At 40.1% G+C, this 27,710-nt stretch overlaps 2 protein-coding genes across 7 annotated transcripts in view; one reads left to right on the top strand and one right to left on the bottom strand.

The window, feature by feature from the left end:
* Positions 1 to 65: 65 nt before the first annotated feature.
* On the bottom strand, positions 66 to 26,333 carry LOC135485887 (golgin subfamily A member 6-like protein 1). 6 transcript variants are annotated; one of them, XM_064768236.1, is made up of 8 exons: positions 26,213 to 26,333; positions 12,596 to 12,660; positions 9,141 to 9,248; positions 5,259 to 5,413; positions 4,704 to 4,895; positions 3,968 to 4,108; positions 3,444 to 3,584; positions 66 to 2,601 (listed from the first exon to the last, which is right to left on the bottom strand). In XM_064768236.1, the coding sequence occupies exons 2-8, from the start codon at positions 12,603 to 12,605 to the stop codon at positions 2,515 to 2,517; spliced, it is 834 nt and encodes a 277-aa protein (XP_064624306.1). In that variant the 5' UTR covers positions 12,606 to 12,660; positions 26,213 to 26,333; the 3' UTR covers positions 66 to 2,514. The 6 variants fall into 6 exon arrangements, with proteins under 6 accessions (XP_064624306.1, XP_064624305.1, XP_064624304.1 ...); XM_064768235.1 differs by lacking the exon at positions 26,213 to 26,333 and adding an exon at positions 26,007 to 26,199; XM_064768234.1 differs by lacking the exon at positions 26,213 to 26,333 and adding an exon at positions 14,615 to 14,753.
* LOC135485886 (regulator of telomere elongation helicase 1-like) overlaps positions 15,674 to 27,710 on the top strand; it is a 43,055-nt gene continuing 31,018 nt past the window's right edge. Inside the window, exons 1-5 of the mRNA XM_064768233.1 lie at positions 15,674 to 15,766; positions 16,792 to 16,913; positions 17,293 to 17,509; positions 17,993 to 18,077; positions 19,123 to 19,204. Of these exons, the coding sequence (XP_064624303.1) occupies positions 16,812 to 16,913; positions 17,293 to 17,509; positions 17,993 to 18,077; positions 19,123 to 19,204 (486 nt within the window). The 5' untranslated portion in view covers positions 15,674 to 15,766; positions 16,792 to 16,811. The remainder of the gene's footprint in view (positions 15,767 to 16,791; positions 16,914 to 17,292; positions 17,510 to 17,992; positions 18,078 to 19,122; positions 19,205 to 27,710) is intronic.

The following is a 27,710-nucleotide window of genomic DNA, read 5'->3' as shown; positions in this document are numbered from 1 at the left end:
CAAAGCCTGCCAACAATCATTTCAGATTACATCTCATTTATAAACAAAGGAAACGAGGAAATCAGTTACCATGCAAACCATACCTTTATTTGAATTCATAACAGTAATCTGTATAGTCGGTACACGCCTGCAAAATTATTATTGTTACAAGTGTACAAGAAATAAATGCAACAGAAAAAAATTTATGCTCACTCTTGAAATGAGAACACACTATGGCTTGATTGGAACAAACAGCAATAACAGAACTATTAACTTGAACAATCTATTTATATAAGTAGGAGTATGGTATGGTTTGTCTATTTCAATTTGATTTTTATGGGGAATATTATATTCAAAGGGTATATCATTGAAATTACTTGAGAATAATATGCTCTTTCTGATCCGATATTACATCAAAACACTCCTACTCTTAAGTACTAGAAACAAATTAATGTGGAGTAACTATCATTTTGGGGGAAGATGTTAATGGCCTCAGCTCTCGGAGGATGGAAGGGCAAAGTAAGTAAGTACATAACTATCATTTTGATGCTTTTTAATATTATGGTGCTCTTTGTATAAAGTGACCCTTTCATTCAAACAAGAATTTAAGTATGACGGGCAGGAAGAAATGCAAAGCACCAAACAGCTTCTTACGATTATAACTTTTTAAGATTATACCTTTGTTTTCTTCAAAAGTACATGACAACACATATTGCTGTACAAGAACTGGCTTGCTTGAACAGTGCATGGACCGAGGGTTGACAAGTACATACATTGTACACCCCGAGCTCTGGTACAGACCTGCCAACCTCAAAATATGTAGTATTTCTATTACATTTTGGATTATCTTGAGCCATATTTTCCCAATTTTGGAGTATCTAGTTGATATCTACCAACACTCAGTGTGTACTCCAATGCATTTCCTTTCCAGAATCAAGCAGTCAAGGAGAATTTTTTTCATAAACGTTGGTCAAATGGTTATAATACTCCAAAAGTGTACCTGATGGCAGGTCTGTAAGTATTTTTATTTGAATACTGTAAAATCACTAATATTAATAAGGCAATTTTGTCCAAACAAACATTATAAACGTGTTATTCTTTCAACTGTCAGCAATAACTCAACTTCAAAAACCTGACAACATGGCTGACAGACGAGAGGCTTGATAAGTTGATTATGGAAAAACTGGCTCACCCAGGTGCAGAGTTGCATCTCTTGTCTAGTCAGTCAATTACCGGACACAACTCATAAGCACTGGCACTGTTCAAACAACTCAGATTTGGTGCTTGGTTTCATACGGAAGGATTGTCAATTTCAACTATTCGCAAATTACTATTGGTACACAAATGTAAAAAAAACATGCAAAGACAACTTTGGTGGCGAGTAAAAAAACAATCAAATGAAACTGTGCTGCAACGGGTCATCAATACAAACCTTTGAGATTCATTCAGTCCGTCTTTTCAAAATGCATAAGCTATGTCGGAACAGAACTCGCAAACGGAAATTGTAGAAAAGTATAAATGAGAAACAGGCTGCTACTAAATGTTGGCTACATTTTAAAAGTAATGCAAGTAAATAAACTACATGAACACTGTCGACCCATAAGATCGTCACATACAACTATATAGATAATACACAAATGGAGAGGCAGCACAGTTCAAAAATGGCATTCAAGTTTCAGGTTATAGCGCCACGGAAGTTGGTCGTTTTTATCATGCAAAGTCGACAAAAGATGGCAGTGCAGCCGACAAAGGGTTGGCGGTGAGAATATGGAATGCTAATAAAATGGCTAAATACACTGCTAAGTTGGCTACGATATCTTACAAATTTCAAGAAGTTCTCGGAGTCGGCAAAGTGGGTCGAATCAAAAAAAGGAGCAACATCAAAGGATGATCTCTCCGCTACAAATTGAACGAGGTTGCCATAAAACTCCGCCGTGAACACCATTTATACACTGAACGATGCTCCATCACGAAACAGATTTTTGATGGTCGTTCGCTGAACCCATAAGATTATGGGCACCTCCGGCCAAATTGTGCAACAGCGTGTCCAAGATCTGGTTGAAATCTATCGAAATCCTCATGATCGATTCACCCAGTATTTCGAAATTCTTAGACATGCTTTCATCAGCCATTAGATGTACCACGTTTTGGCCAGCTTTTGAGAAAAACAAACTTTTCTCAAAAGGCCTCAGTCACATAGGTTTTATTGATTCGAGATTCAAGACATTCATATATACATTGTAATAAACATGACCATGACAACATTTTGAATGTTCAGAAGTTTGTTTCCAATATGACATAAAGAAGGAATAATCCACGAGAGTCTTTGAACAAGATTTTCTCCCATTATGATAATGAACACACTTCTTTGGATGATATCCGAATTCGCCACGCTAAGACCGGCACAATCGACACACAGGGATTGACACTACGTAGAAATGAACACAGCACATAAGTGAACAGTATGGGATTTGGTCCGAAATGTAAACAGAACATGTTTGCATCTAATCGTCCGAGCACAACGTTGTTTCCTGTCTAACTGGTTTCCATTGCCTCGGCCTTATCGTCGCCGCTCGACTGGCGATTAATGGCAGTCTGGCGCACATTCTTAGCATGCTCATCCTGAAATGAAGTCAAAACCAGTAGTGAATTTCAAATGAATTAGATAAGTGTTTCAAATTAAATAGCGGTAAAGGCATCTGTCTCTTGAACAGAAGGTCAAAGGTTCGAGGCCTGCTGGTAAACTCTTTCCAATGCAGCCAGTTGGTTTAGCCACTAGCTAGTTAAATATAGGGTACAAACTGCCTACTCGCCAGGCGCCTGGCATTAGAGATAGGACTTTGGAAGTAAAGAGTGTCTCATAAGCCAAAAGCTGGCTGGCCCTTTCATTAGGGGTGATACTATAATAAACAAACTTTTCTTTACTTGACTATAGCACCCTAGATCAATTTCAGACAATTTAAACAAGCAATGTTACACTTGTAGCATATCAACAGAGAAGTTACACATCTTCCTGGCTCCCAACTACAATTTCCAACCTTGAGACTAAATTACAAACATCAGGTATCATCTTTGACACAAATTAACTAATAAACCATTTCAAACTGATAAACTACTTAACTTTAGTCCATGTTATGCCTGCATTGTTTGGCGTTCTGGTGGAGGGCGAACTACTGGTCTTCGAGGTTTTGTTTTTATTAATCCTTGCCTCAAAACCAAATAGGATTCAAGTAATTCAGAAGTCTCAAGCCAGTCAAGGCAGAAATAAAAAAACTTCTTCAGTGAAGTCCAATGGTCATTAGGAGGGTCCCCTGGATAGGCCATATTTTGTTTCTGGATATTTCGAAAACATTTCTGGCACATAAGTGGAACTTAGGCTTTCTCTACCGAATCTATGCACAATAGGGAAATTGCTAAATTGGTGCATAAACTCTTTTTTCAAAAATATTTTACGCGCCACTTACATGGTCCTTCAGTTTTTCGAATAACTCGTTAAGTTTCTTTTCTCGGTTATGGACAGCCGTCTCCATTTTCGAATAATATTCATCCTTCTTCTGGTTTTGCTGTTCTTCATAGGCTTTCTTCACTTCGACAATGTGATTCTCCTGTAAACATGAAAACATTCATTTTCAAAGCGCTGCAATGAATTTTTTTCAAATTAATGTAAATTTTTTCTCAACGAGAACTAAGTTTTAAAGGGCAATCAGCCATGAATTCTCAGGGCTCCTTATAGTTCCGATTTTTGAAATCACACAAATACATTTAGGAAGCAGACGAACTGTCGTTGTCCACCATCTTTGCTCTCAGGTCGTTCCCACTGCACCAGCCACCTAGGTGGTGTGGGATTTGGGAACAGCTCCCTAGCATTCTCGTGTGTTCCACTCGTTCAAGAACACCGTTCTTGGTTCGAGAATGGGGAGTCGAAAACACACCAATAGTGTTAAAACTGCAGGAGACACCCAACTCAAATATTTTTATGTCAACTCACATGCTCCTTGATATTCTGTTGGATATCTTCGATGATTTCGTTTCGCCGCCTTTCAGCATTGTCCAGCTTCTGCTGTGATTTCTCCCGAAGCTTGGCGATGTACAGCGCAGAAGTTTGACCAATGACTTCGATCTTCATACACTGAAATACAAGAAAATCTCATCATAGATTTTCTCACATTTTCTGAGAGACAGCATGGTCTAGTGGTGAAAGTGTCACACTGATAATCTGATTGTAGTGGGTTCGATACTAGACATTTAAACAGATTGCTGGTGATCTGGAGTAGGCGACTTTCCTGCCCTTGCCTCGTCCTTAAAGGGGTATGCCGTTCGTAATTACTGGTGGTCAAGTAAAATAGAAATGCAATTATCCACAATGCTGTCATGCAGTTATCATGCAAATGAATTCCGCTGAAACTCGATACTTAGAGCATTCACAGCACTGTTGAAATTCATATTTAGTCCGTATTTTACACAATGTAAAGTTTTCAAATTCAATTACAAATGTCAAATATTTAACAAACAACATAGAACTTTAAAGTGAGATGTAAAACCAACATTCCTTTTAGTCAGTGCCCATGCGAGGGCAAGCAAAAGACCAAAGTGTGCAACATAAGTGACCACTCCTCATCATATCATCCTGGCTGATGATGGGGTCACAAAAGGCAAACAACCCTCAAATGGTGCCCATCCATAGCTACATGCTCACTGATCAATCAAGCCCAAAGAATACTAACATGTCCCCGGATGCTTTCCTGTATTCCTTTGATATGCTCTTGCCGTTTTTTTTCTGCACGCTCCTGTTTCTGTTGAACAGTTTCGGCGGTACGTTTTTTAAGCTCTTCTTCCTCTTGTTCCCGTGCCTTTGCCGCCACTTCAAGCTTGGTCAACTCTTCCGCTATTTTCTCTTTCTTCTCTTGCGCCAATCTCTGCAACGTAAACAATAAGGATGTTAGAGACGCAACAAGTAAGGTCCGATCAACCAGGACGTGTTGTCCATGATGTTAAGACCAAGAGAAGCTGTGCTGCGCAATCTATGGATCCAGTTAGACTCTTTTCGGAGTCGCAGGTCTCTTGTTGTGTCGAGACCCGGGGGGTCGTGTATGAATTCGATCCCTGTGATTGTGACGCCGTCTAGGCCCTTGTGGCTGGCTAGGTTGAAGTGGTCACCAATGGTGTCCTCTCTCTTGGCACTCGTAATGTTATAGAAGTGACCTTGGAAACATTCCATGACGGAGCGTTTTGTCTGTCCAATGTATTGTTTGTTACATGTGTTACATCTGTGTCCATACCTCTCTTCTCTCTGTGGCCTCATCAATTTTCTTTTGCCATTCTTCTAACGAGACTTCTTTGTCCTTTGGTGGTGAGGGTGGACGTGGTGAGTCTGTGCGTGCTGGCTTCAAGATCAGATTATACGAACAACTCCCACTTTTTTCTTTGGGACTCTCTGTAAATACAAATGAAAAATTTAAAGACATGGACAGGTTAGAAGTAACTTGGGGGGGGGGGGAGTGAAAAAATAGGGCAACTTTAGTTGAGGAAAGAGAGGGTAAAGACAACACACTATCATTACAAAAGTGAGAAAGGTTTCTAACCACAATCTACGACGAATGTGAACAAACTTCTACGCACAATCATACAGAAGTTAGCATTTGTATCAAGAAACCTTTTCAATGATTCATACAATTTCTAGTGTTCAATCATTCAATCTGATAACAATTTCAATTTACGTTTTTTGAAAATGAATATCTAGGAATTGGTTTTAGGACGTATAGTACCGGAATGAATGTTGACCAGCTGAGGTCAATTTCTTTACATATTTTAATGGACGTGTTTAAAATCAACCAAACACGAAACTCATTTTTTGCGGGAATTTCAAAAGTTATTTCACAAGAAGACAATTAGTAATGAATTAGATTTCCTGAATGTGCAAAATAAGCACAACAATGGTTTGGGTTAAAGGGACAAAACTCTCACTTTTTAAAAATCATGCAAATTGATTCAAAATCAATGTTAGAGACAAACTGTTGGAACTTGCTTCCCTATATTGATTTACATTGTGTTACTGTTAAGTGTGAGGTCCAGGTTTTCCAGAATAACAAACTAAAGCTATGTTCACACACAAATCACCTGCAAAATGAACCAAAAATAAAGTTTCCTCAAAATTGAGGCTCAATTTAGATTTGTTGACATGCCGAATGTCCCCCGAGACTTTTTTTTCACATAGTGAAGGTTTCTTAAACTATGACTTAGTATTTTTTACCTTGACCTGCTGACACTAGAAAAGTAGGCCACATTGACCTAAATGGTAAAAGCAGATTCTTTTTTACCACCTGTAAGGGTGTTCTAATTTGAACTGACTGAACGATTAAATTGCACCAAAATTGCTTTGGATAGTTTCAAAATTGTTATAACTAGTATCAAATAATCCAGTGTGAACAAGGCCTAAATCATTTTGTAACTACTGTAGAACCTCTCTATTAAGGACACCCTCGAGACTGACAAGTGCTGTCCTTGATAGAGAGGTGTCCTGATTAGAGAGGTCCAATAGAATGGATACAACCAATTTGGGACCAAACCTACTGTACTTAATAGAGAGGTTGTCCTTAATAGAGAGGTTCCACAAAGGGAGGTTCCACTGTATTTGCCATTTACACAAGTTAGTCAACAACTCGACAACATCAAGGGATTCTGGGGGAGGCAGAACATCCAGTACATAAAATCACCTCTCTCTGGACAGGTTGTGATCATATGGTGACACTCCTGAACACAAGCTCTACAAAATATTACCTCATGCAGTGTAGAAGCAACTGAAATGTAAAATGTGCGATTACACCTTGGCAACAATCATGCCGAGTCCTGGGCTGTAGCATTTATTTCAAAACAAACATTTTTTTTTTTGCTTTTCGTTCAAAGAAGACTATTTGCTGCGCTGAAAACACATTCGGAAGCACACGCTGTAAACCCGGAAAAAATTCGCTGACATTTCATTTCAAAGTATTTTGATTGGACAAGTTGTCTATTAAGTATAAGTTGCAACTTTTGCATCATTTTAGATGAAATTGTTTTGACAACCTCGTGACAGTAGTTTCAACTAGAGGACTTTCTTTCGCCACCAAACATTTTGCAGTTATCTGTTATGCAAAAACGCAGAAATAAAAGCCACGCCAACATTTATAAAATGATAATGCGACGCCAAGACGCTTGATTATAAAGCGGAGAGGAGCCAAGTCCTAGTCCCGCCTATATTTCATGGGTACGGACATATCAAGCAGTTCGACACGAATAAGTTACAGGGTGTCTCAATTCTTGTAAAAAATCTAGTTCATCCACACCAGATTTACAGGAGGGTTATGAAGTCATGTTGTTTGGCCATTGGTTAATACTAAGTGTGGTTTGTTTTCTACTGTAGACACCACAAGACACTTCACGCCAAGTCGCTGTACCAGCATGTAACCAAAGCTATCAGCTTACAATGAATAACCCCGCCCTAATCATGGCCTTAGATGGAATCTGCAGCCCCCTCCCCTCTCCAGACTACAAGTATCCAATTCAATTCCATCCCATAGACTGACAAACCTCCACTCCTCCATTAATTAGCTACAGCCCAGAACAGTGCAACACGAACAGCAACAATAACAACATACACAGTCTCCTCCGATGCTGTGGATTCAAAATCAGCATAACGATCAACTCTGACTCCCAACGGACGGAAACTCATTTTGTGAATTTGGAAATAATAGCAATGAAAATGTGTGGCTCTTTAACTGCTTTAGCTACATGTAGTCTACTTCATCCTGAACCTCATGGACTTATACTGCCTTTAAATGTAGCCGGTGTAAAGCCTTGGACTTGGTGGTCAAGATGAGTCTACTTTATAGAAGCAGGTGCAATGCTGTCTGTACCAATAGTGGTCATCACACCAACTTCATTCAGCCGGTGGTGCAACCACATTTTATAAATTTTCAGACTTGATTTTAGTTTTGTCCAAGTTGGCAGCTAAATCTGTTCAGGTGCTCCAACAGCAAACCATGACCAACTCCATAATCTGCCCGGGTGAGAAACTGTTTGTTTGGGTGCTACAGTTAAAACGAAAAAAGTCATTTTGTCCGGGTGTTGCACCTGGACAGACACTGAGACAGCATAGATTGTTGAGAACCCTGGACTATTCCACCATCCAGTAATCGGGGGAAGATTTATAAACCCAGACAAGAGTATACTGAAATGATTCACTAATTTGTGTGAACAAAAAAAACACTCGAGTGTAAATGTATCTGTCTGCGGAAAAAAAAAGATTTTCCGCAGATGATTCACTATGTGAGTGAGTCAGCTCCACTAGCTACAAGTCCTCGAGTTTTCTTGACCACGCACAGCGCTCGAATTTATCTCTCTATGAATTATGAAATTCATGATCACCCGCCCCAGACGCGCTGTCAGCAGCTGTTTCGATATCGATATGGCAGCCATTCATGGCCACGTGAATTGTTGACAGATTATTTTGTGACAGGTCAGAAAAGGTAGTATCTGCCAACTGTCAACACTGAGATGTGACCAATTTTACTGAAGATTATGTGATTAATTTCGAACTTTTGCTGCGAACAAGGAGTCACTCCATGATTTGAGGCAACACACTATTTCATATAACGACTCTTGTTCTTATGGAAGTTGGATTTGGAACTCAAATCATGACGTTCAGTCTTACGCCATCCACATCAAGTAAACTGAAATCGTTTGATGAGTTGTCTATTTCATTTTCAGCAGAGCTGAGGAAGGTGCAGAGCCTGAGCTTCAATAATATTTTTGGAAATTTTTAGAGGACACACATTTTACTGCAAATGGCAAGCCACAATACCTGCTTTATATTTATAGCGATTCCCATGCAAAACCGATTTAAAACTTTGCACAATAAAATTTGCATAAAAAAGATCGATGCAAATTTTGCATATGACAAGCATGAAGCTACATGTGCCATGTAAACTCTCTAATAAAAGCAAAGAAAAGTAAACAAATCTGAAATTCAGTTTTGTTTCGTTCTGCAATATAAAGGGCGTCACAATATGTGATGCTGGCCGCTATAAAATGACGGTCCAGCGAAATGACGAGAATTTACAAAAGAAATAAAAGCTAGGACAGGATTAGATAGACCACATTGATAACACGATACATGTAACTACCTCGCCATACTATTAATGCGTCAAATGTTTCTAGACCCTCTGGACGCAGTCGATTCTTCCTAATTCCCGCGGTCGCACAGCATAAGTGGAGACCCAACCATTTGCATACTAGAAATGACCACGCAGCCAGACAAAGAATAAATGATAGAAAACACATCATGTCATATAAAACAGTCAGTAATGTGAGGCGGACCGCAAAGTTTTAAATCAAAATTTTCATCGGTTTCCAATTCCTGTTGGGTAAGTTGTCTGTGGTTGTCCAGGTCCGATCTTCCCTCCCGTCACTGCCGAGGAGGGGGCATACATGACTCTTCTGGCTTCTGCCGCATCTCATCAAATTTCTTGGTGACTTACCGGCATCAGTATGGTCCAAGCATCATCAAATAAACTTGATGATCAATGTTTCAAAATGTGACCCATCACAGAAAAACCAGGCGCATGTTGCTCTGCGCTTGGCAAATCAAGACGGACAAGTTGTTCATTTCACTATTGTCTGCCTTTCGTGAAATCTGTGGACATCAATTTCTTCCATTATCCCCTGGTGTCACTAAGGCTCATCTTCTGTACGACAGACATGCGACTAGTTTTGCGGTGACGGGTCACAAACACTCATTCAGTTTAAATAGAATTTGTCATTTCAATTTTAACAAACCAGCAACAAACTTAGTAAAACATTTGAAGACATCCCCCCTCCACATATCATGCATTGTAAATGTAATACCAAGAAAGGTTTTTGATGCATTTAGCCACCTAGATTATATTCCTCAGTTAACATTCAGTTTGTATGAATTCCCCGCAAGCACCGTCAAAGCCATGGCACTATTCCAAAATCCCATCACATCAGTTCTTCATCCCATGGTACATGGTTGGTATGCATGGCGGCTTTTAACCCGCCACTATGATATCAATGATGATGGACTAAATAACATTGTGGTGCAGAATCATCCATCATCCGTTGCTGAGAGGATTCTTTGATCAATTTCACTCTTGACATGCTCGAGTGGCACAAAAGCAAAAGCAAGGTTATTTTGAGGCTATTGGCAAACAATTATACAAATTGCAGCCCGCACAATTGATCTCGTCCATCCTATATTTTTCTAACCACACACATGATGCATTCAGTCCAGACTCGCTTGTCTGTCTGTGTACACATAATGCAGTTGCACCTCCATCACAAATAGCGGTATTTATCAATGTTTTGATGGCAAGTCAATTGATAAATTGTGATGTTTGTTGCCATTCAATAATTCAATAGTGGCAGCAGTGCACAGTCTGGTCCGATGCTTAATGCATCATCACCTGTTCAGGATGAAAACTGCAGCCATAAAAAAGTTGATTTTCTCCTTGCCGGGAACGAGTTAGGGTGCGATTATATAGACTAGCATCCTGACAATATCAGGCCGTTTCACTCGATACATACTTACACCCTCAATGAAAACATGTGTAAGGAGAAGTCGTGTTGTAGGCCCCGTTTTGCAAGAGGATTATAGACTACCTAGAGTTCAAGCTTTCAAATGTAATCATGTGTCAATGTTCACTTTTCATGCACAACACGAAGTTCCAAAGCACAGGCTACACACAATTCACGAGGTTTTACCCCGTGACAAGTTGTATACATCATGTATCATGTCAAGTGACAATCCCTGGCCTTACATGTGCCGCTGCACAACTACACATGACGGTTGTACAAAATGTCGCACCAAAAACTTGAACATAACCCCCCCCCCTCCCGGCAAGACTGGTATGATCAACAGGCCCCCACATTCAGTACCAAATCGACTGCACGGTCTCCCGGCAATCAAAGGCCTGGACTTTATCGATCAGACCTGTGGCGATCAATGTTGATACCAATTAAAATGTCAAGCATGATCATCACGTTGGTCACACTTTCCCTGGATTATGTTTTTCTTGACTGACCTCGGGTGCCCAGTAAAATTGGAGCATATTCTTCAATCAAGAAAGGAACGATTTTAAAAATTCATGTTTGCCCTCACAACATCATTACATTAAGACCGAGCATAACTAATTAATCATTATTTGAAAACAGTCCCCTTTGTTTATTTATATATTTCTTCCATTCCAACCCAAGAATTGATCAGATATTACTACGATTGCGTATGACATGAGCAAGGAAAGTACACACTGCATGACCGCACACAACTCTGTCATGTTTGTAGCGCCAGTGGTCTAGTACAACTTCTTCTCAACCAGGGGGAAGGTTAAATAGTCGTAATAGATGCAGCTCTACCAATGCAAGTGTTCATGTACGTGTCGTTGATATGGCCTACTTCAGCAAAACTTGCCAATTTTTCGAAGTTGCCATTACACGCAACTTGCTGTGAATGTGATAACCTATCCATTCCAAGCACCATATTAACAAATTATTTGGTTGCGAATGTCGGGCATGCGCTGACAAGTAATCCTGACTATACACGACAACTCAGTGGCAACTCTGTTATCATTGGAATGAAAGTTATTATTTTAAGAAATTCAGTCCACAGAAATTGCTCTCCTGTACATTGCAATATAACCTATCAAAAAGATATGGCAGACATCTTCATCATGTAACCAGTCTAATACATTTTAGCCCGTGCCTCTGCTGAATGGTGGTGCTTCATTTTTACACGGTGGGTTGGCTAGCAATTCCTTATCTTTATATCAACACCTGACAGCTACAAGGATCAGATTTGATAAGTAGGCTGTCAGTCAGTGGTATTCCAAATAAGGTCTCCTCACAGTGAGGAACTTCGACCACCTTCTAAGCCAGGGCTAGGCTACTGTACTGCAACGAATCATAAAGTGTGTCAAGCCCCTGTCAAGTAGCCAAGAATGGGAATACAGCCGACAAAATCTATTTACTCGATCCAACATGGCATATTTTGTCATAAAATACATCAATGACTGCTCGCTGTGCAGAATATCAAGAGCACTTCACCAATTTCATCATGTTTTCGGGGCAATCTATATCTCCACTATTTGTACATGTAATAACTAAGGTCAGCTACATACATTGTGTTAAGACCATTATTCTTGCATTGATAGAACCACTGGTAAACGCCAACTGCCTGGAGACTTTTTCACCTTGTTCATGACATCTCTGTTGGCAGTCGTACTACAGTGACATTGTGGATGCATACATGTATATTAATGTACACTTAAGCGAACTTTAAAGCTGCACATAGTACATCAAAAAGATAACACCATTTTCAAACACATTTATTGTTCAGGTTAGCCTGATGAAGTCCATACAAAGATTTCACCAAATATTTCAACCAACGTTTTTTTTTCTTCCAAGAGATTCGATTTCGACCTCGATTGTGATTTACTACTTTGCAAGTTTAGAACAGATGGCCAATTGAATCATGGAGAACTTCTTAGTTTTGAAGACGACTTTTTCATCGTAACAATCTATTTATTCTAAGTCTAAGACGGATAGGTTGGGATTACATGCTCACCTGCAGCCATTTTGTTGATTATCTAAAAACGAACGACACAGAAAGGCACTCTTCTCTAGACAGACCTGAAAAGATCAAAATTAGGACATCATTATTCGATTATGAAAAGGATATACAATGTTTTCAATCCATGGGAGGCAAAAGGCTATTTGTCAGGGTGGCCCACCCTACCTTGGAAGAGCCACCCCACCTTGCTCTAGAACTTTGTAGAGGGTTCCTATAGGGCCACCCTACCTCAAATTGCTGGCCACCCTACCTTGCATGCACACTGGTAAAACGTCATGCAAATCAAGGGTATCGCCCTACCTTGAGAAAACCATGTGCAGAACACTGGAACTATTTCGGCATGTCCTATGGGCATAACGTCCATGCTGAACAGTTTCTACTACGAGCAGGGTTGCCTCTGTGCTTATAAAATGATTTCGCCAAAACACAACTTTTTTGAAGATAAACTTTGTAGAGTAAGACAAGAGAGACATGTACCAGATGATAATGATAGTTTCTTATTATTAAAGTGCAATTCCAATTCAATATTGTGATTGTACATGTACATGTTATGTTAAAATGCTAACCAAACATTTTTCAATTAGTCAGACATATTTTAATACTGTGTTCGCATGGCAAGAATGAATTGTGGCTGAGCCAACCCACTCAGGTACTGGTTTGGTATACTTTCTGGATTGTGATGATAGCACTATCCAACTGCGAGATTTTGCCAGAAAATTCCACCTTCACCTCCATCCTTACAACCAAGTAATGAACACTGGCCACTACGCGTATAGTATGTACTTTCTGGCTTATGGGCATGGCGAGCTTTTTTCAGCTTGGCTTTTCTAAGAGTCAGTGGAATAACAACATCAACTTCAGGTAAGTGTTTTTGCCCATGTTTACAATATATGCAGCTCCGTTCCAATGCAATGCGCTGTATAAAGGTAGGAAAGATTTGAAAACGGCTTGGCTTCTTCAGAATTCCCAGGTGAGAGTGTATAGCACTCACTGACATCACTTGATCAATTATCAAATGTAAAATTGGAACAAGACGCAGTCACTCATCATGTCACTTCTCAGTATTCCATCATTTCTAATTGTATTTCTAAAGACCTCTCTTTTTATTTAGGTCAAGCTGGAAATCCAGGCATTTCTATCAAAGCACCTTGGAAGATTTGAACGGCACTGCATAATGAACCGACATGACCTACGTTTGGAAAGACTCCTTCATTCATCATCCAAGCCATTCTAAGCAAGATTCTTGCACTTGACTGGGAACAACATTTACATAGTGTTGGCCATCGTCACGTCACCTCTGACGGTTTTACATTACTGTTAACTGTGTAACGTGACATGACGTCTTCATAAATGTTGTCCACAATCAAGTGTAACGATCTATAGTGGAACCTCCCTGAGCAGACATCTCTGTACTGTTAGCAGGACACCCCCAGCTCTCTATAATTAGGGACAGTGATTTTTGGACAAAATGAATAGATAGTTACAATACAATAATGAAATCTGACATTATGAATCAAGACACCTCCCTACAACCAGCAATAGCATTTTTCACTCCCTTCATGTTGGCCCGTGAGTTACTGTAGTGTAGGGTGTCCTTGCAGATTCATGCACTTAATTGGGGACAACGTTTCATAGTGTTGGCCGTCGTCACGATGCATTCAGCATTGCAGCTCTGACGGTTTTAAATCACTGTAAGTTAGTGTAACGTGATGTGACGTGAGGTCTTCGTAAACGTTGTCCCATTAATCAAGTGCAACGAGGTTCCACTGCATCGGCTATCGCTTTGATCTATGTTCGCTGGTTTTGTGAATGGACCGTAATTGTATTGTAGTTCCCAAATCTGCCTCTGGCATGGCCACGCACTGCAACCAGTGGAGCATGCGTCACTGCGTGTGCATGCATGCATATTGCATGGAGAAAAAAATGTGTTGCAAAGTGGGTCATTGCCATCAAGAGAGATGGGTGTTTTCGAACACCGCATATAATCAAAATATACATTGACAAGTCTCTTACCTGATATCAGGTGATTGATAATGTATTTATTATCCCGGAGGATGTATTGAAAGGGAGTTTAGGGAGTTTGGGAGGCAATAAAAAAGGAAAAATACGAATGAACTCCAACAGTCCGACTCCGAGAGTGACAAACTCTTGACGCTGCAACAAAGGCCGTTGTGGATTCTTTTGGTCTTAAAACATTGATAAAATAATTATGTTATGGTACTAGTGTCTCAATTTTTCCGATAGAGGTCAGTCAGGACCAGCCGCACTGCAGCGCTCTTGAACTACGTGATGCTCTACCTGCTCTGTACCCTATAAAATAAAGTTCCAGATCTAGATGTAATGTCTGTGGAGAATGCAACCAGCTAGCAGAACGCAAAATGGTATCAACAACGCTGTCAATAATTCAATATCAACAAGGCTGAATCGTTTTAGTTATCTGAAAAAAGCTATTATTATTCCTGAAATCGATTTTATTGATTATAATCATGCATCGTCAAGGCTGCACGCCCCCTCCTCGGCTAGGCTAAGGCCACTGAAAACTAATATCATGAATCTTGTCACCGCCCACACCTTACTTGACTGTATCAAAATACTTCATCCCTTTTATATATACTCGCTTTTACACCCGGCTAATTAAAATCGAATATAATTTTCGCTAAAAATCAATGGGACGGGGACCAGACTAAATCAAATTTCATTTGCCTAAAGGACACACATTTTTCAAATTGCGATCCCCTTGGCAACATCCTCAAATACCAGAGTCAGTCGTATGCTCCTCTCCTCGCATCCGTTACTGAAGCTCAGTCATTAGTGCCGGATGATGTTTAGTCAAAGGAATATCTATATACCGACAAAAAAACAAAAACAAATAAAAGGAGGACCCACCTAGACTCCCTGGGCAGCCCGTTGCGTCATCCTAATTTGATCTCCTTATGGTGAGGAACGAAGCCGGTCGTCTGCGTCCGGAGTGTAGGCCCACTGGGACTCGCTCAACTTATTTATCAATCTTGCAAGACTAATCTTAGTTATAGTATTGTCTCAAAGATGGCGTTGGCGAGTCGGCGGCAAGTTTTAAGATTTGTCCTGTCAAATTTTGATCAAACACTAATTTAGAGTTACTTCGGAGGGCAGCGTATTATGTAAAAGACCTAAAATATCATTTTGGTAAATGTGTAATTGATATTTAGGTACATGAGCCCTGGGTTATGTGTATCTACCTGTCACTACCCAAATGAAATTTTCATCCGACAACTGAGCTGATTTTTTAAGTAGGCCTACGTATGGTACTTTGTTTGACCTATTTTCGGACAATTTTTTTTACTAGTTTTTAAAGCCAGGACGCAACCGCTGGAAATCGCAGGGGACTAAGTTCTTTGTGAGGTCCCAAGAGAGCCGCTACCAAATTCATATCACTTTCTTTCTCACGGCTGAGAAATGACCTTCAAAAGATATTTTGATAACCCTTTCAGTTTCACTTTCTGTTCAGTGTTCAATGCGCGGGATGCGGGTGACAACGTCATGTACAGTACAGGGTCCCATGTCGTGCGGGTGACATGCATAGCACGTCATGCCCTTCTACAATATTTGTTCACCAGTACTTGGTCGCAACCACTCTAAATACGCCAAACGCACTCAGGAATAATTAGTTTCAATCTTTCATCCTAATAGTTTCGACCGTTCAGTTAAAAGTTATCTCCACTTTTTATCATTGGTATCGACTGTCGGCACATGGCGGTGCTGGCCAAAATTGGCAAAAAGTGGCTGCCGCAGCGAAAGGGTTTAAGGAATTGATACCTCACTGTCTGTGTTGTTTCACCAAAACCACGAGGGTAGAGCTAAAATGTAGACCAAAACTGAGGCCTAGCCAAGGTTTTGGCTAACATCTTGGCTCCACCGTAGTGGTTTTGGTGAGACCATCAACACCGACAGTGAGGTATTAATTTCTATTCTGAAACATCTCAAATTAGAAAATGAATAATGTGGTTTTAAATGCTTTTTTTTCAGCAACCCAGGCGGTTATATGGTTGCGTCTAACCATAACCACTGAATTCAAAATGAGGCACCGTAGGCGCATAGTACATGTACACTGTAAACTGCGGTTCATTGTAAATTTAGATGTTTTAGAATAACTTCTTGAAAGTTTCAAGTCTCTTTGTCAATGTCAATTTCAATCATTGTATAATTTTCAGCTTAAATTAACTGAAAAAAGATGCCACCAATCAACATCAGTGGGGTCAATGTGGAGTTCCCATTTGTTCCCTACCCCTGTCAAGTTGACTACATGACCAAACTGATCGAGTGTCTCAAAACTGTAAGTTGCCTACTAGAGTAGTCAGGGCTCGAGAGAACCCCCAAAAAGTGTCTTTTGAACCATGAAACTCGGCCCAGGACGCTCACATTTGAAACAGACTACTAAAAAATCTGTTACAGGACTCCTGAGATTTTGACATGGAAATAAAAATGCAGTTATACACGAGGCCGGAGTGCCATTACCTTGCATGCAACTTTACTTGAACTTGCTAGACATAGTTATAACATTCATCTGTCTACACAACAAATTTTTAATGAATGGCGTTGGCTTTAAAATGATGATATCTAATGATGATTTCTAAAGAAATTTTTTTGAACATGGTGGCACTGTTCACAACAGTCGGGGAAGGCACCGAATCCTGGATTTTGGCTTATTTCAGGGTGTGAATGGAATATTGGAAAGTCCTACTGGAACTGGTAAAACCCTCTGTCTGCTGTGTGCAACGCTTGGCTGGTTAGAGCACACGAAAGCAGAGGTGCAGCTAAAGAATCTGACGGGTCGACAACTCCTCAAGGATGCTGAACCCGGCGACCTGAACAATGAAGACTTGATGAACCAACTTGCAGAAGCTACTGGAGGATGGGAGGGAAGGCCAGGTGAGTTAAGTGGTCTCCAAGCTTGGTGATGTAACCATATTTTGGCGCAGTTTAGAGTTCGTTTCAGTTTTGACAATTTCGGCAGGTGAATCTTGCCGGGTGCTCTGACAGGAAAACAAAATATTACCACACTAATTACATGAGCATGTACAGGTGCTGAATTTTTGGTCTTGGTGAAAATGATTTGTCATTGACCGAGAGCTGCACCTGGACAGAAAGCATAGTGAATTGAACATGTCGAATCCTCAGGTCCTTTCATTCATTTTGAATATATAATGGTGTTAACCTTGTCCAGGTAGAACAAATCTTTCTTAAGACGGATGCATGTAACTGACACCTGTCATATGTAAAGTTTTGAATTAATATCTGGATCATTTCCTTTGAAAAGTTGTGATGAAACCTGTGCCAATGTGGTTTCATGACAAAACAGCATCAGAAGGATTTAACTCATGTCTCTATCTGACTTATGTATGTGCTTTTCAGCGGCCCCTAAAGTTATCTATGCCTCGAGAACTCATTCTCAACTTTCTCAAGCCATGCAAGAATTGAAGAGAACTCAATATAACAGGTACATGTGTGTCTATGAAATTTGAATAAAATTACCAAATTACCATTGAACTGCTGGGCTAGGGCCAGGGGCCAAATCCCAAGAGCTGTCATTTGTGACAACATTTCAGGGCCAAAGTGAAAATGCTCTTACCATGATGAATTAGGTGATAATATAAAAAAATCATAAAAGTCCTACAAAATTTTTTTGACGTTAACCGGATACACTGACTGTTCTCACAAGAATATCCAATGTTAAATGCAAATTTATTTTAGTTCTTCATTTCACTCCTAGGGGGCCAAACCAGCTTCCTTCAGAGGCATGTCATAAACTTGAATCTTTAAATCAGTTAGGAACAGTTGAAATGATTTTCTGAACAAGTAAATTCTTGCTATCAATATATGTCTGGTTTATGAACAACAACTTTTGTGGGAGCTTTTCTTCGATATGAAGTAAGGTTCTTTTATCTTGATAAGAGCATTTACCAAAATGTTGAATTCAAAATACAAATTCAAAAACTATGCCCCTTTTTGGATCTGGCCCACTGTCTATGCTGTAAATGTGGTAATATTTGCTACATAATTTGAAAATTTCCTTCATGGAGGGTGAATTTTTTATGATAAAATCAATATGTATTGATATGATGGTTTTCAAAAAAGTAAATGCTCATGAAATTTTGCCACTTCACAGTTAAAAAGGCCTTGAATTTGCTTCAATGGCCACTACTAATAAGTAGTACGAGTTGGGCAAACTTAACGATTAATAAAAATTCTGAGGTGCCAATGGAATTCTATAGGCAACGTGTTAGATTAAAAAAAAAGATTTAATCCAACAAATCTCTTATATTTCAATCAGGTGCAGCTATGACTATGATTAGCAATGACTACAATTTGAAGAAATTTTGTTGCTTGATACTTGAAACCAAAAATTTTAAAAACGAAAAGAAATGTCTCCTAAACTGATGTTTTATGACGGGGTTTCACTTTCACTTGCAAATGTATTGTGGATGAAATCCCTGAATTTGCTGAATAATGTTGTTTGATTCAAATCTTTTTGACTATTTCAGCGTGAAGGCATGTGTACTTGGTTCAAGGGAGCAGCTCTGTATCCATCCTCAGGTCTCAAAGGAGATGAATAACAGTACGAAGGTGAGATACCATGCTTGACAAAGCACTGCAGAATAGTGGCTTCTACATTCTTAGTCTTTATTACCTCTTGATACTTAGTGTTATCCAATACTATTTCCTTGTAGTGTTTAGAATGTTTTGTCATAGTATGATAAAAGAACGGGATGGCAAAAAACGTGTGGCGTCATTTCATCCATCCTGTCCTTGCGCAACCATAGCAGTATGAGTGACAATGATTATGGTGGACGTTATTCCCTCGCACAATGAATCAGCTCATCAGATGAATCAGACTGAATAAATGCAACAGGTTTCTTCTCCCATCCACTGCATGAATTTCTGATCTGGTGCAGCAGGGTGCTGTACTAGTTTGTGTTGAGTTAGTTGTCTGATATCTGATCAATTTCACCAGCCAGGAACATTGTTGACCTGTCCCCAAAAAGGCAACATTTTGTATTTTATTGGAGTAGTGCACAGGTATCTTCTACCCGCAGTCTATGGTATTGCTGCCTTTTGCATACCTCCGAGCCCACGGATTCACGCAATGGCGTTGTGGTCTTATTTTACCCAACGCCGGGACCCAGCCCTCTCTATTCCCGTTTGGACGCCGCAGCCAGAGAATTTGCGGTTGACGATGATTACGGTGGACGTTTTCCCCTTTCGTCTGGCCATGAGTCACCTCATCAGATGAATCAGACAGAATTAATCCAACAGGTTTCTTATATCCCAACCGCGGCATGGATTAATGGTCTGATGCTGTATGATATGACTAGTGTCGAGTTTGTGGTCCGGGTTTCTGATCAGTTTCACCTTCCAACAATGTTTTTGACCTGTTCTTGACAAGGGCCATTTAATTTTGGAGGAATGCTCGGGTTTCTGCTATCAGGTATCAGGCATAATTGCTGCCTTTGACACACCTCTGAGCCAGCTCGCCAGAATCAGTCTGCCCACAAAGTCGCACATGGTCTTATTTCACCCAACCTCTCTATTCCCCTTTTCATGCCGCAGCCATAGCAGATTGTGACAGCATTGTCCTTGCTGCCTTTCACACACCTGAGCCAGCTCGCCATCGGAAGAGAGAATGGGTCCGCCCCCCAAAAAATCACATAAGGTCTTATTTCACCGACCACTCCATCACAATTTACATGTCCCAGCCATAGCAGTTGCAGTTGATGATATGATTACGGTGGACATAATTCCCTATCGTCTGGCCATGAGTCACCACCTCACCAGGTCTGATACTGAATTAATCCAACAGGTTTCTTGTCTAATCTACAGCATGGATTTATGGTCTGGCGCTGTATGAGTTTCTTGTCTCGACATCTGATCAGTTTCACTCGTCAGGAACCTAATTATTGACCTGTTCTGATGGACATTGATAGTTAGTGTACATCAGCTACCCGCAGTCTATGGTACTGCTGCCCATAACACGGTCTCTGAGCCCATTGACCGTCTAAAAAAAGAACGGGTTTGCTCACAACATCACACATGGACCATCATTTGCATGCTGCAGCCTTGGTAGTGACTATAAAAGTTAAACATTGTACATGTAACCAAAGTGTTTTAGAATTTTAAATCACCGGGTCAATCTCTGAGGAAACTTGTCGAGTCAATTCCTCTCCTATCATCTTCTTTAGCGTTGGAGGTGTTATCCTCCAGGGAGTATTCCTCCTCCAGGGAGTATTCCTCCTCCAAGATAGGATAAGTATTTTTTCGTGCCACTACAGTTAGGCACCAATTGGGTTTATTGGCCTAGTGACTTGTACTTTGCCCAGAAGTAGTCGAGGTAAGCTATTCATATGCCTCACTTGGTGGGGTCTTTGGCTTGACCTAGCATAGACACCAGATACAAGAAACCTCGGTTTTACGTCTCATTAGAAGGACTGTAAAGAGCCAGGAATTTTAGTTCCCTGAAAGCCACGCCGGTTCAGTTCCCCTCCGATCATTATTTGTTAGCCGTGTCTTACATGTAGCTATTGATTTTTGCTTCTGGTATTAGCTGCAGCCATCTCCCACTGAATGTTATTAGTATGCTGCTCACTTACCAATTCTTTAATAAATCAGTCTGAAGAGGTGCTTTACCAAGCTAGGCTAATATTCCTCTTGCCTTGACAATAGCGGGTGCTGATTTATCAACTACGGGGTAAATCAAAATCCTGTTTTGCATTGAATGATTGCTCTATTGAGTTTAAAAGGTAGCTTGGGTGAAATATTTGATGGATTTACATGTAATTGACTCGTTTCTTAGGAGAATATCTGTTGATGAAGGCGGTTGGTTTGAGTGATGATATGTGGCAGATATCGTGAGAAGGTCTTCGCTGGGTCCTCATGAATTCTTCATGAGGATTGTGTTTCTATGAAGATATATACCACTGTGATTATCATCAAAGATGGCCAATAGAATTTTAGTACATGTTATCGCCTTTCAAAATGTTTACTTAGACGTGCCTTCACGGTGACTTGGCAATGTTGCTTGGTAAACGTAATCCTGGCTTGGCAATGGATGTCTTAAATCTTGCTACCAGGTGTGTCCGCGTTATGCCTATCATAGCACTGGTATCTTGCGGTACATGAGTAATTGTTGTCTTTAATTGAACTCCAAATTCACACAAAGATGTGTGCGCAGATTGAAATCTAATTCCCTCCTTTAGCATAGATGGCATGTTATCTGATAACTGATAGTATTGGTGAGGTCCAACTGGTTTTAAAATACTTCTGTAGTAGAATACACTAGATTACCTCAGTGCAGCGATCATGAAATAGGCCTACATGCACTGAAAAGTGCCTTACCCTTGGCCATATTGGCTACGCACTCTTTGATCTTACAAATTAGCTTGCTTCAAACTATCTTTGTAAGGATGTACATCTATTCAACAGATAAGTTGGATGCTTTCTTAAGTTAATCAAGTGCCTGTTGTTACTTCATGTCGATTGACTGTCCGAGTTCTCCACAGGGTTTTCTCAAGGTACTTGGGTACCCTTGATATTCAAGAAATTTTGCCAGTGTGCAACACAGGGTGGGGTGGCCAGCAATTTAAGGTAGAGTGTCCCTATAGAAATTCTTATAGAGCAAGTTAGGGTGGCTGCTTCCAAGGCAGGCTGGGACACCCTAACAAATTGCCTTGCGGAGAACACTGTCTGTTGCTTCCTCGATAGAGATGGAGTGATTTACTCTCTATAGATTTTCCATCAAGTTGCCTCAGCCCGCAGGCTCCAAGCTATTATCCTGAATGATACCAAGCTTGTCGTTGGGGATTTGAAATGCGTTCTGTACTCGATTCATGACATTTAGCAATCTCTTGGGTGAAGACATTTTAAGTGATGTATGTTATTGTTTGAATGGATTGCTGTTTGTATCTTGTTTAGAATGCATTTATGCTGTAATGAGACATTCCGCCTTGGCCTTGAAGCGCAAAGAATAAAAGGTTGTATTCCTAAAGGACATCATGAAAACCCTGAAGCCAAATTATCATACATATACGATGCAGGCCATCTGCTCCACTTTCTCCTGTGTTTTTTTGGCAAATTGAAAGTGGAAATTTGGCTAAGTCCGGAAGAGTCATGCCGACTTTATATCAGCAGTGAATATCTGTCCTAAAGTCTCCTTCTTTCAGAAGGATGGATATGTGTACAACGATGGTGGATTGGCATGGGAAGAGTAACCACATAGGCTTTTACAAGGTCATCAAAATAAAGTAAAGTCATAAAGTCCGTATAAGTAGCCTTTGAAGGCTTGAATAAGTATGCCTTTGAAGGCTTGGTTTTGGTTGGTTACTTATCAAAACACATAACTGGATGCAAAATTTGGAAATTTTGTTCCGACTTGTCCCGACCATGGTGCCGCTATAGCAGTCGCAATCGAATACACGTATTTACCGCCGACTGCTATAGCGGTCGCAATCAAATACACGTGTTTACCGCTGACCGCTATAGCGGTCGCAATCAAATACACGTGTTTACCGCCGACCGCTATAGAGGTCACAATCAAATACACGTGTTTACTGCCGGCTGCTATAGCGGTCGCAATCAAATACACGTGTTTACTGCCGGCTGCTATAGAGGTCACAATCAAATACACGTGTTTACTGCCGGCTGCTATAGCGGTCGCAATCAAATACACGTGTTTACCGCCGACCGCCATGGAGGTCACAATCAAATACACGTGTTTACTGCCGACAGCTATAGAGGTCACAATCAAATACACGTGTTTACCGCTGACAGCTTGAGCAGTTGCAATCAAATACACGTGTTTACCGCCGACTGCTTGAGTGGTCGCTATAAAAGGCCTTTCTGTGTATTGTTTGGTATGATCTGGCTCGGCTCTACTGGTGTATAGTGACGCAGGCACGTCGTCTGCTACCCACCAACTTGAACTAAGTCGTATCGATGGCGCTGCGGTGGCGGCGAAGACAGAGGTTTTGCAAGATTCCAGGGCTGACAATAATACCGAAAAAGGCCCCGGTATGGAACGGTTCAAATGGCCCGGTAGGCAAGAGGTTAAAAGATATTTTAAATGATTCATTTCATTCCACAAGAAGTATTTGCATTATTGCCTTTCTTCTACATTCTGACTCAATCGCATGTCATTCCCTCTCCTGACACATAATGCAACTGCCCCCTGATAACCATAACTCTGGATTAGTGTCCTCTTCCCCCATATATCTCTATTCTTCCCTATGATATCGTAAGAATCAATTGATTTATCGCTGAATAACTAACTGGTTATGACAGTCAGCAAACATCACTTGACCAACCTTGAAATCACCTGTCTAGGATTATCACTCCAAACAGAATGCGAAAACCAATCACCCACAGGTAACACTATTTGCTTGGAGGCTGACTCCCCTTTGGATAAATCATGACGTTGTCATCGATTTAGCACGCAAGGAGTGACACCCAGGTAGAACACCGGCCTGGTCGAGCCATTATGGCCACAGTGAATGCGAGGACCACAAAGATCAACGACAGCAGACTGGATGCCAGTGCTAGGATTTGCAAAGTTTTCCATTGCTTGTCACTTTGAAGATATGGTTGAAGGTACGTTAAAAGAAAGTAATGGAAGCTTTAGCCATGTCCATGTTTTTGGCCTCTTGCCCTCACTTTCTTCGACCCTCCCCCATCAATCTCCCAACACTATCTATATTGGTCCTTGGCTGGGAAGCATATCTTGTGATAAAAATTTGATGCTATATAGATATAGTATTAAAAGTCCTTGACTTCAATTTCTTTCAAGCAGTAGGCATAACGGCAAGAGTTTCCTAAGAATCGACTTTTCAAGAGTTCATACACATACATTTACATGTATATGTATATTGTGAATCTTAAAAAATGAATTTGTCGTGAATGTCGTGAATTCTTAATTAAAATGAGATGATAATCAAGTGACAATCCTTAATTTATTCTGAATCAGATTCAGAAATGGGCTTGTCTCCTGTAAATTAGGTATTAAGGTACAATTATAGGCCCAGTACAATCACTACCCCTCCAGTGCAGAAAACAGCTGGTTGTACACATCAATGCACACAGAGGTTATAATTGTACCACCTTACCTTACGCTTTGCACTGAGTGATCAAGCGATCAGTAGATGGCTGATCCTTGCATGATCCCAGCATAAAGAATATTTGATTGACCACAACTTGTTGCATTTTGCATTCCAAGCCCAATGTCTCCACAGATTGACCAAAAACAATGATAATATTTCAAAGGAAAACGATATCTTACTAATAGCTAGCCCAAATCAATGCAATCTTCCCTAGCAAAAATCCCCATGCTATTCTTACAGATCTACATCTATCATATCGAATAATATTTCTAGTGCTTTTCGAAAAATTTTACAGAAATATTATATCTTACTTATTTATCTGCATTCTTGGAAAGAAGAAGGGAACATACCAATAATTTGAATTCAAATGTAAACATTTAGTTTGTTTTGAATTCAATCTAAAATGATATATCTGATGCCAATGTGGGCAATTATTAATTTCTCAGTCTGATTCAAAATGGGCTCGGCCCCTCCGTATATTTTGCATGATCCTGATGTAGAAATTGTGTGGCATGATCCGGTGATCATCGGATCTCTGATCCTAGCATCTAATGAGTATTGATGAACCACAAATTACAGACAGGACCTCAAGCCCAATAACAATGAGAGTATTTTCAAAGCTGAATCAAACAGCTCATTCAGTTCACTGAGTTTGTCTTAGAATGAAGGTTTTGGAATAATTTCCTACAGAAATATCATATAACAACAACGATATCTGTATTTGTGTTCAAATGATAAAGGGTATTGTGTTTTGAATTCTATCTAAGCAATATATGCCAAGGCAAGTCCTCAATTTCTTCTTCATCGAATTCAAAATGGGCTTGGTCCTTACATACATTTTGCATGGCATGATCCAGTGATCCCAAGATCTGTGATCCTTGGAATCTAACGGATATTTCATTGAGTGTGGGAGAATGATTGGTATCAGTTTTAGCGGTATTGGATTAATTTTCAACGGAAATATCATATTACAACAATACTCCACATCTGTATTCAAATGTAAGAGTGTATTGTGTTTTGAATTCAATCCATTACAATACATCTAATGCCACCATATAAATTTCTTCTCAATCGGATTCAAAATGGGCTGGGCCCCTATGTACATTTTGCATGGCATGATACAGTGATCACCACATCCCCGATCTTAGCATCTAACATGTCTAATGAATATTTGATGAACCAGAACTTCTTGAATTGAGAGCATTCCCAGCCAAATATCTCCACAGATGGTACAAAAAATGAGATGATTTACAAAGCAGAAGATAGGAAAATCCCTCACTTACCTTCGGACTGAAGTATCTGCTCACACTAAGCAGACGTCTGAGGCCAAAAGAAGGAATCCACGCTTCTTGGCTGATTAATATTAAATTCAATCCAGACGACTATGTATCCGCTCACAAATTTTGAAAAACCTGTTTAATACAATCCTATTTTAGTATTGAACTTGATTTGGTACGTCCCTGTTTTTGATCAGTGATTTAATCCTTACCGGTTGATATCTGTTAATCCTTTTTCCCCGTCGATCCTGATCTCACTCCCTCGCAAGCCTGTTGGTATCCCGCCTAATCACGCAGCCACTGGCTCCTTCCGAGATCGTCTGGCACAGCCACAGATGACGAATAATAAACGAGGCCCAACCAATTGGATCAATGTTTTATTGACGATATTGAAACTATGCCAGCACCTGACTACATACCTTGTTCACTTATAGATTTTAGCTTCTAAAGCATCGCAATAGTTTGAATTTTATTTCATGTATATGTATTCCGATTGGACATCTTGTTGAATTTTCAATTCTCTCTATTGATAATATGTGTTTAGTTGTTTACTGTAGGACTACTGTGAACTGGGCCAAGCCAATTTGATACCAGTCAAAGTTTCTTGGCATAATTTCCCCAGCGTTGCCTTCATCGTGAATTTTATTGGCTTTGTTAGTCTGTAGCTTCAAACTATCACATTTTTGTCTGCTTTATGATAAAGAATTAAATCGATGTCTGAGCATTTGTGTACGGTTCACAGTCCAGGGTTATCTTCCCTCATCTTTATTGGTAAGTTTTTGGCTTTTTGGCGAAAAGGACTTCAGAAAAAGAAGAAGCTGAGAATTGTCTTCTCAGAAGTCATCTATTCCCCTTCCTGCACAGGAGTTACTTTGTCTTACCTTGCCTACTTTTTAGCTGTGCTGTTTTTGAATGTTGTCCCAACCAAATCGTCTGCACCAGAAGATCTCCCGACGTACCTTTCGATGAAAAGGGGTCGTTTCATCTGTCTGCATATGCCATGGATAAATTTGGTTGCACAGACAATGCGATCCTTTGCATTATTTGTCTCATATTGGTCATGTTCAGTGGTGTTCAGGAGCAGACTGACCCATGAAACAAGTACTGTATGAGTCACTCCTGTTTGAATCCATTAATTACTGGATTATTGAGAAATGTGAACCTGGTGGCCTCATCGAGGTGATGTCAGCGCCGTTGCAGCCATCGATGGTTGGATGGGATGCGATAATGAGTTGTGTGTAGGTGGTTGGATGGTATGTTATATATAATCGGTGTCATATATTGTAATCTCAAGACCTGAACATGTTGCTGTCTCACTTGAATGACACTGCAAATCCTGCATGTGACATATTATTTTCGGTTAAATACATTCACTCTATCGAATGGAAAATAACTTGATTAAGAAGCTGCTGGTGGCTTTATAAACTGTGAAAAAAAAAATTTTAGCTTTATTTTTGTGATTAGTAGAAGTGGTCTGACACCTAATTAAAGGCAATATTTGTGTTTTAAAATGCACAATTGGCGCCAGAAAATCATTTTTGTACCATGAAACTATTTATATTGTTGACTTTTCAGATAAAAGCAGAAATTGCCGCGGTGAAAATTGCCCTTTTTTGGCTGAAAATTGCTCCTGCGTTTTCAGAGTCCGAAGTTGCTCTGCCTTTTTGAAATCCTGGCTGAAACACTAAAAATTAGGTCGGATTTGTTACT

This window comes from Lineus longissimus, chromosome 4 (genome assembly GCF_910592395.1).
Source record: "Lineus longissimus chromosome 4, tnLinLong1.2, whole genome shotgun sequence".
NCBI lineage: Eukaryota > Metazoa > Nemertea > Pilidiophora > Heteronemertea > Lineidae > Lineus > Lineus longissimus.
The sequence above is the reverse complement of the archived record's forward strand: the minus strand, read 5'-3'. Positions and strand labels throughout refer to the sequence as shown.

Coding starts and splice junctions, on each gene's coding strand:
- LOC135485887 (XM_064768236.1), bottom strand. Junction 5,414..9,140: donor CGCATTAATAGTATGGCGAG/GTAGTTACATGT, acceptor TTGTATTTACAG/AGAGTCCCAAAGAAAAAAGT. Junction 3,585..3,967: donor AACAGAATATCAAGGAGCAT/GTGAGTTGACAT, acceptor TCATGTTTACAG/GAGAATCACATTGTCGAAGT.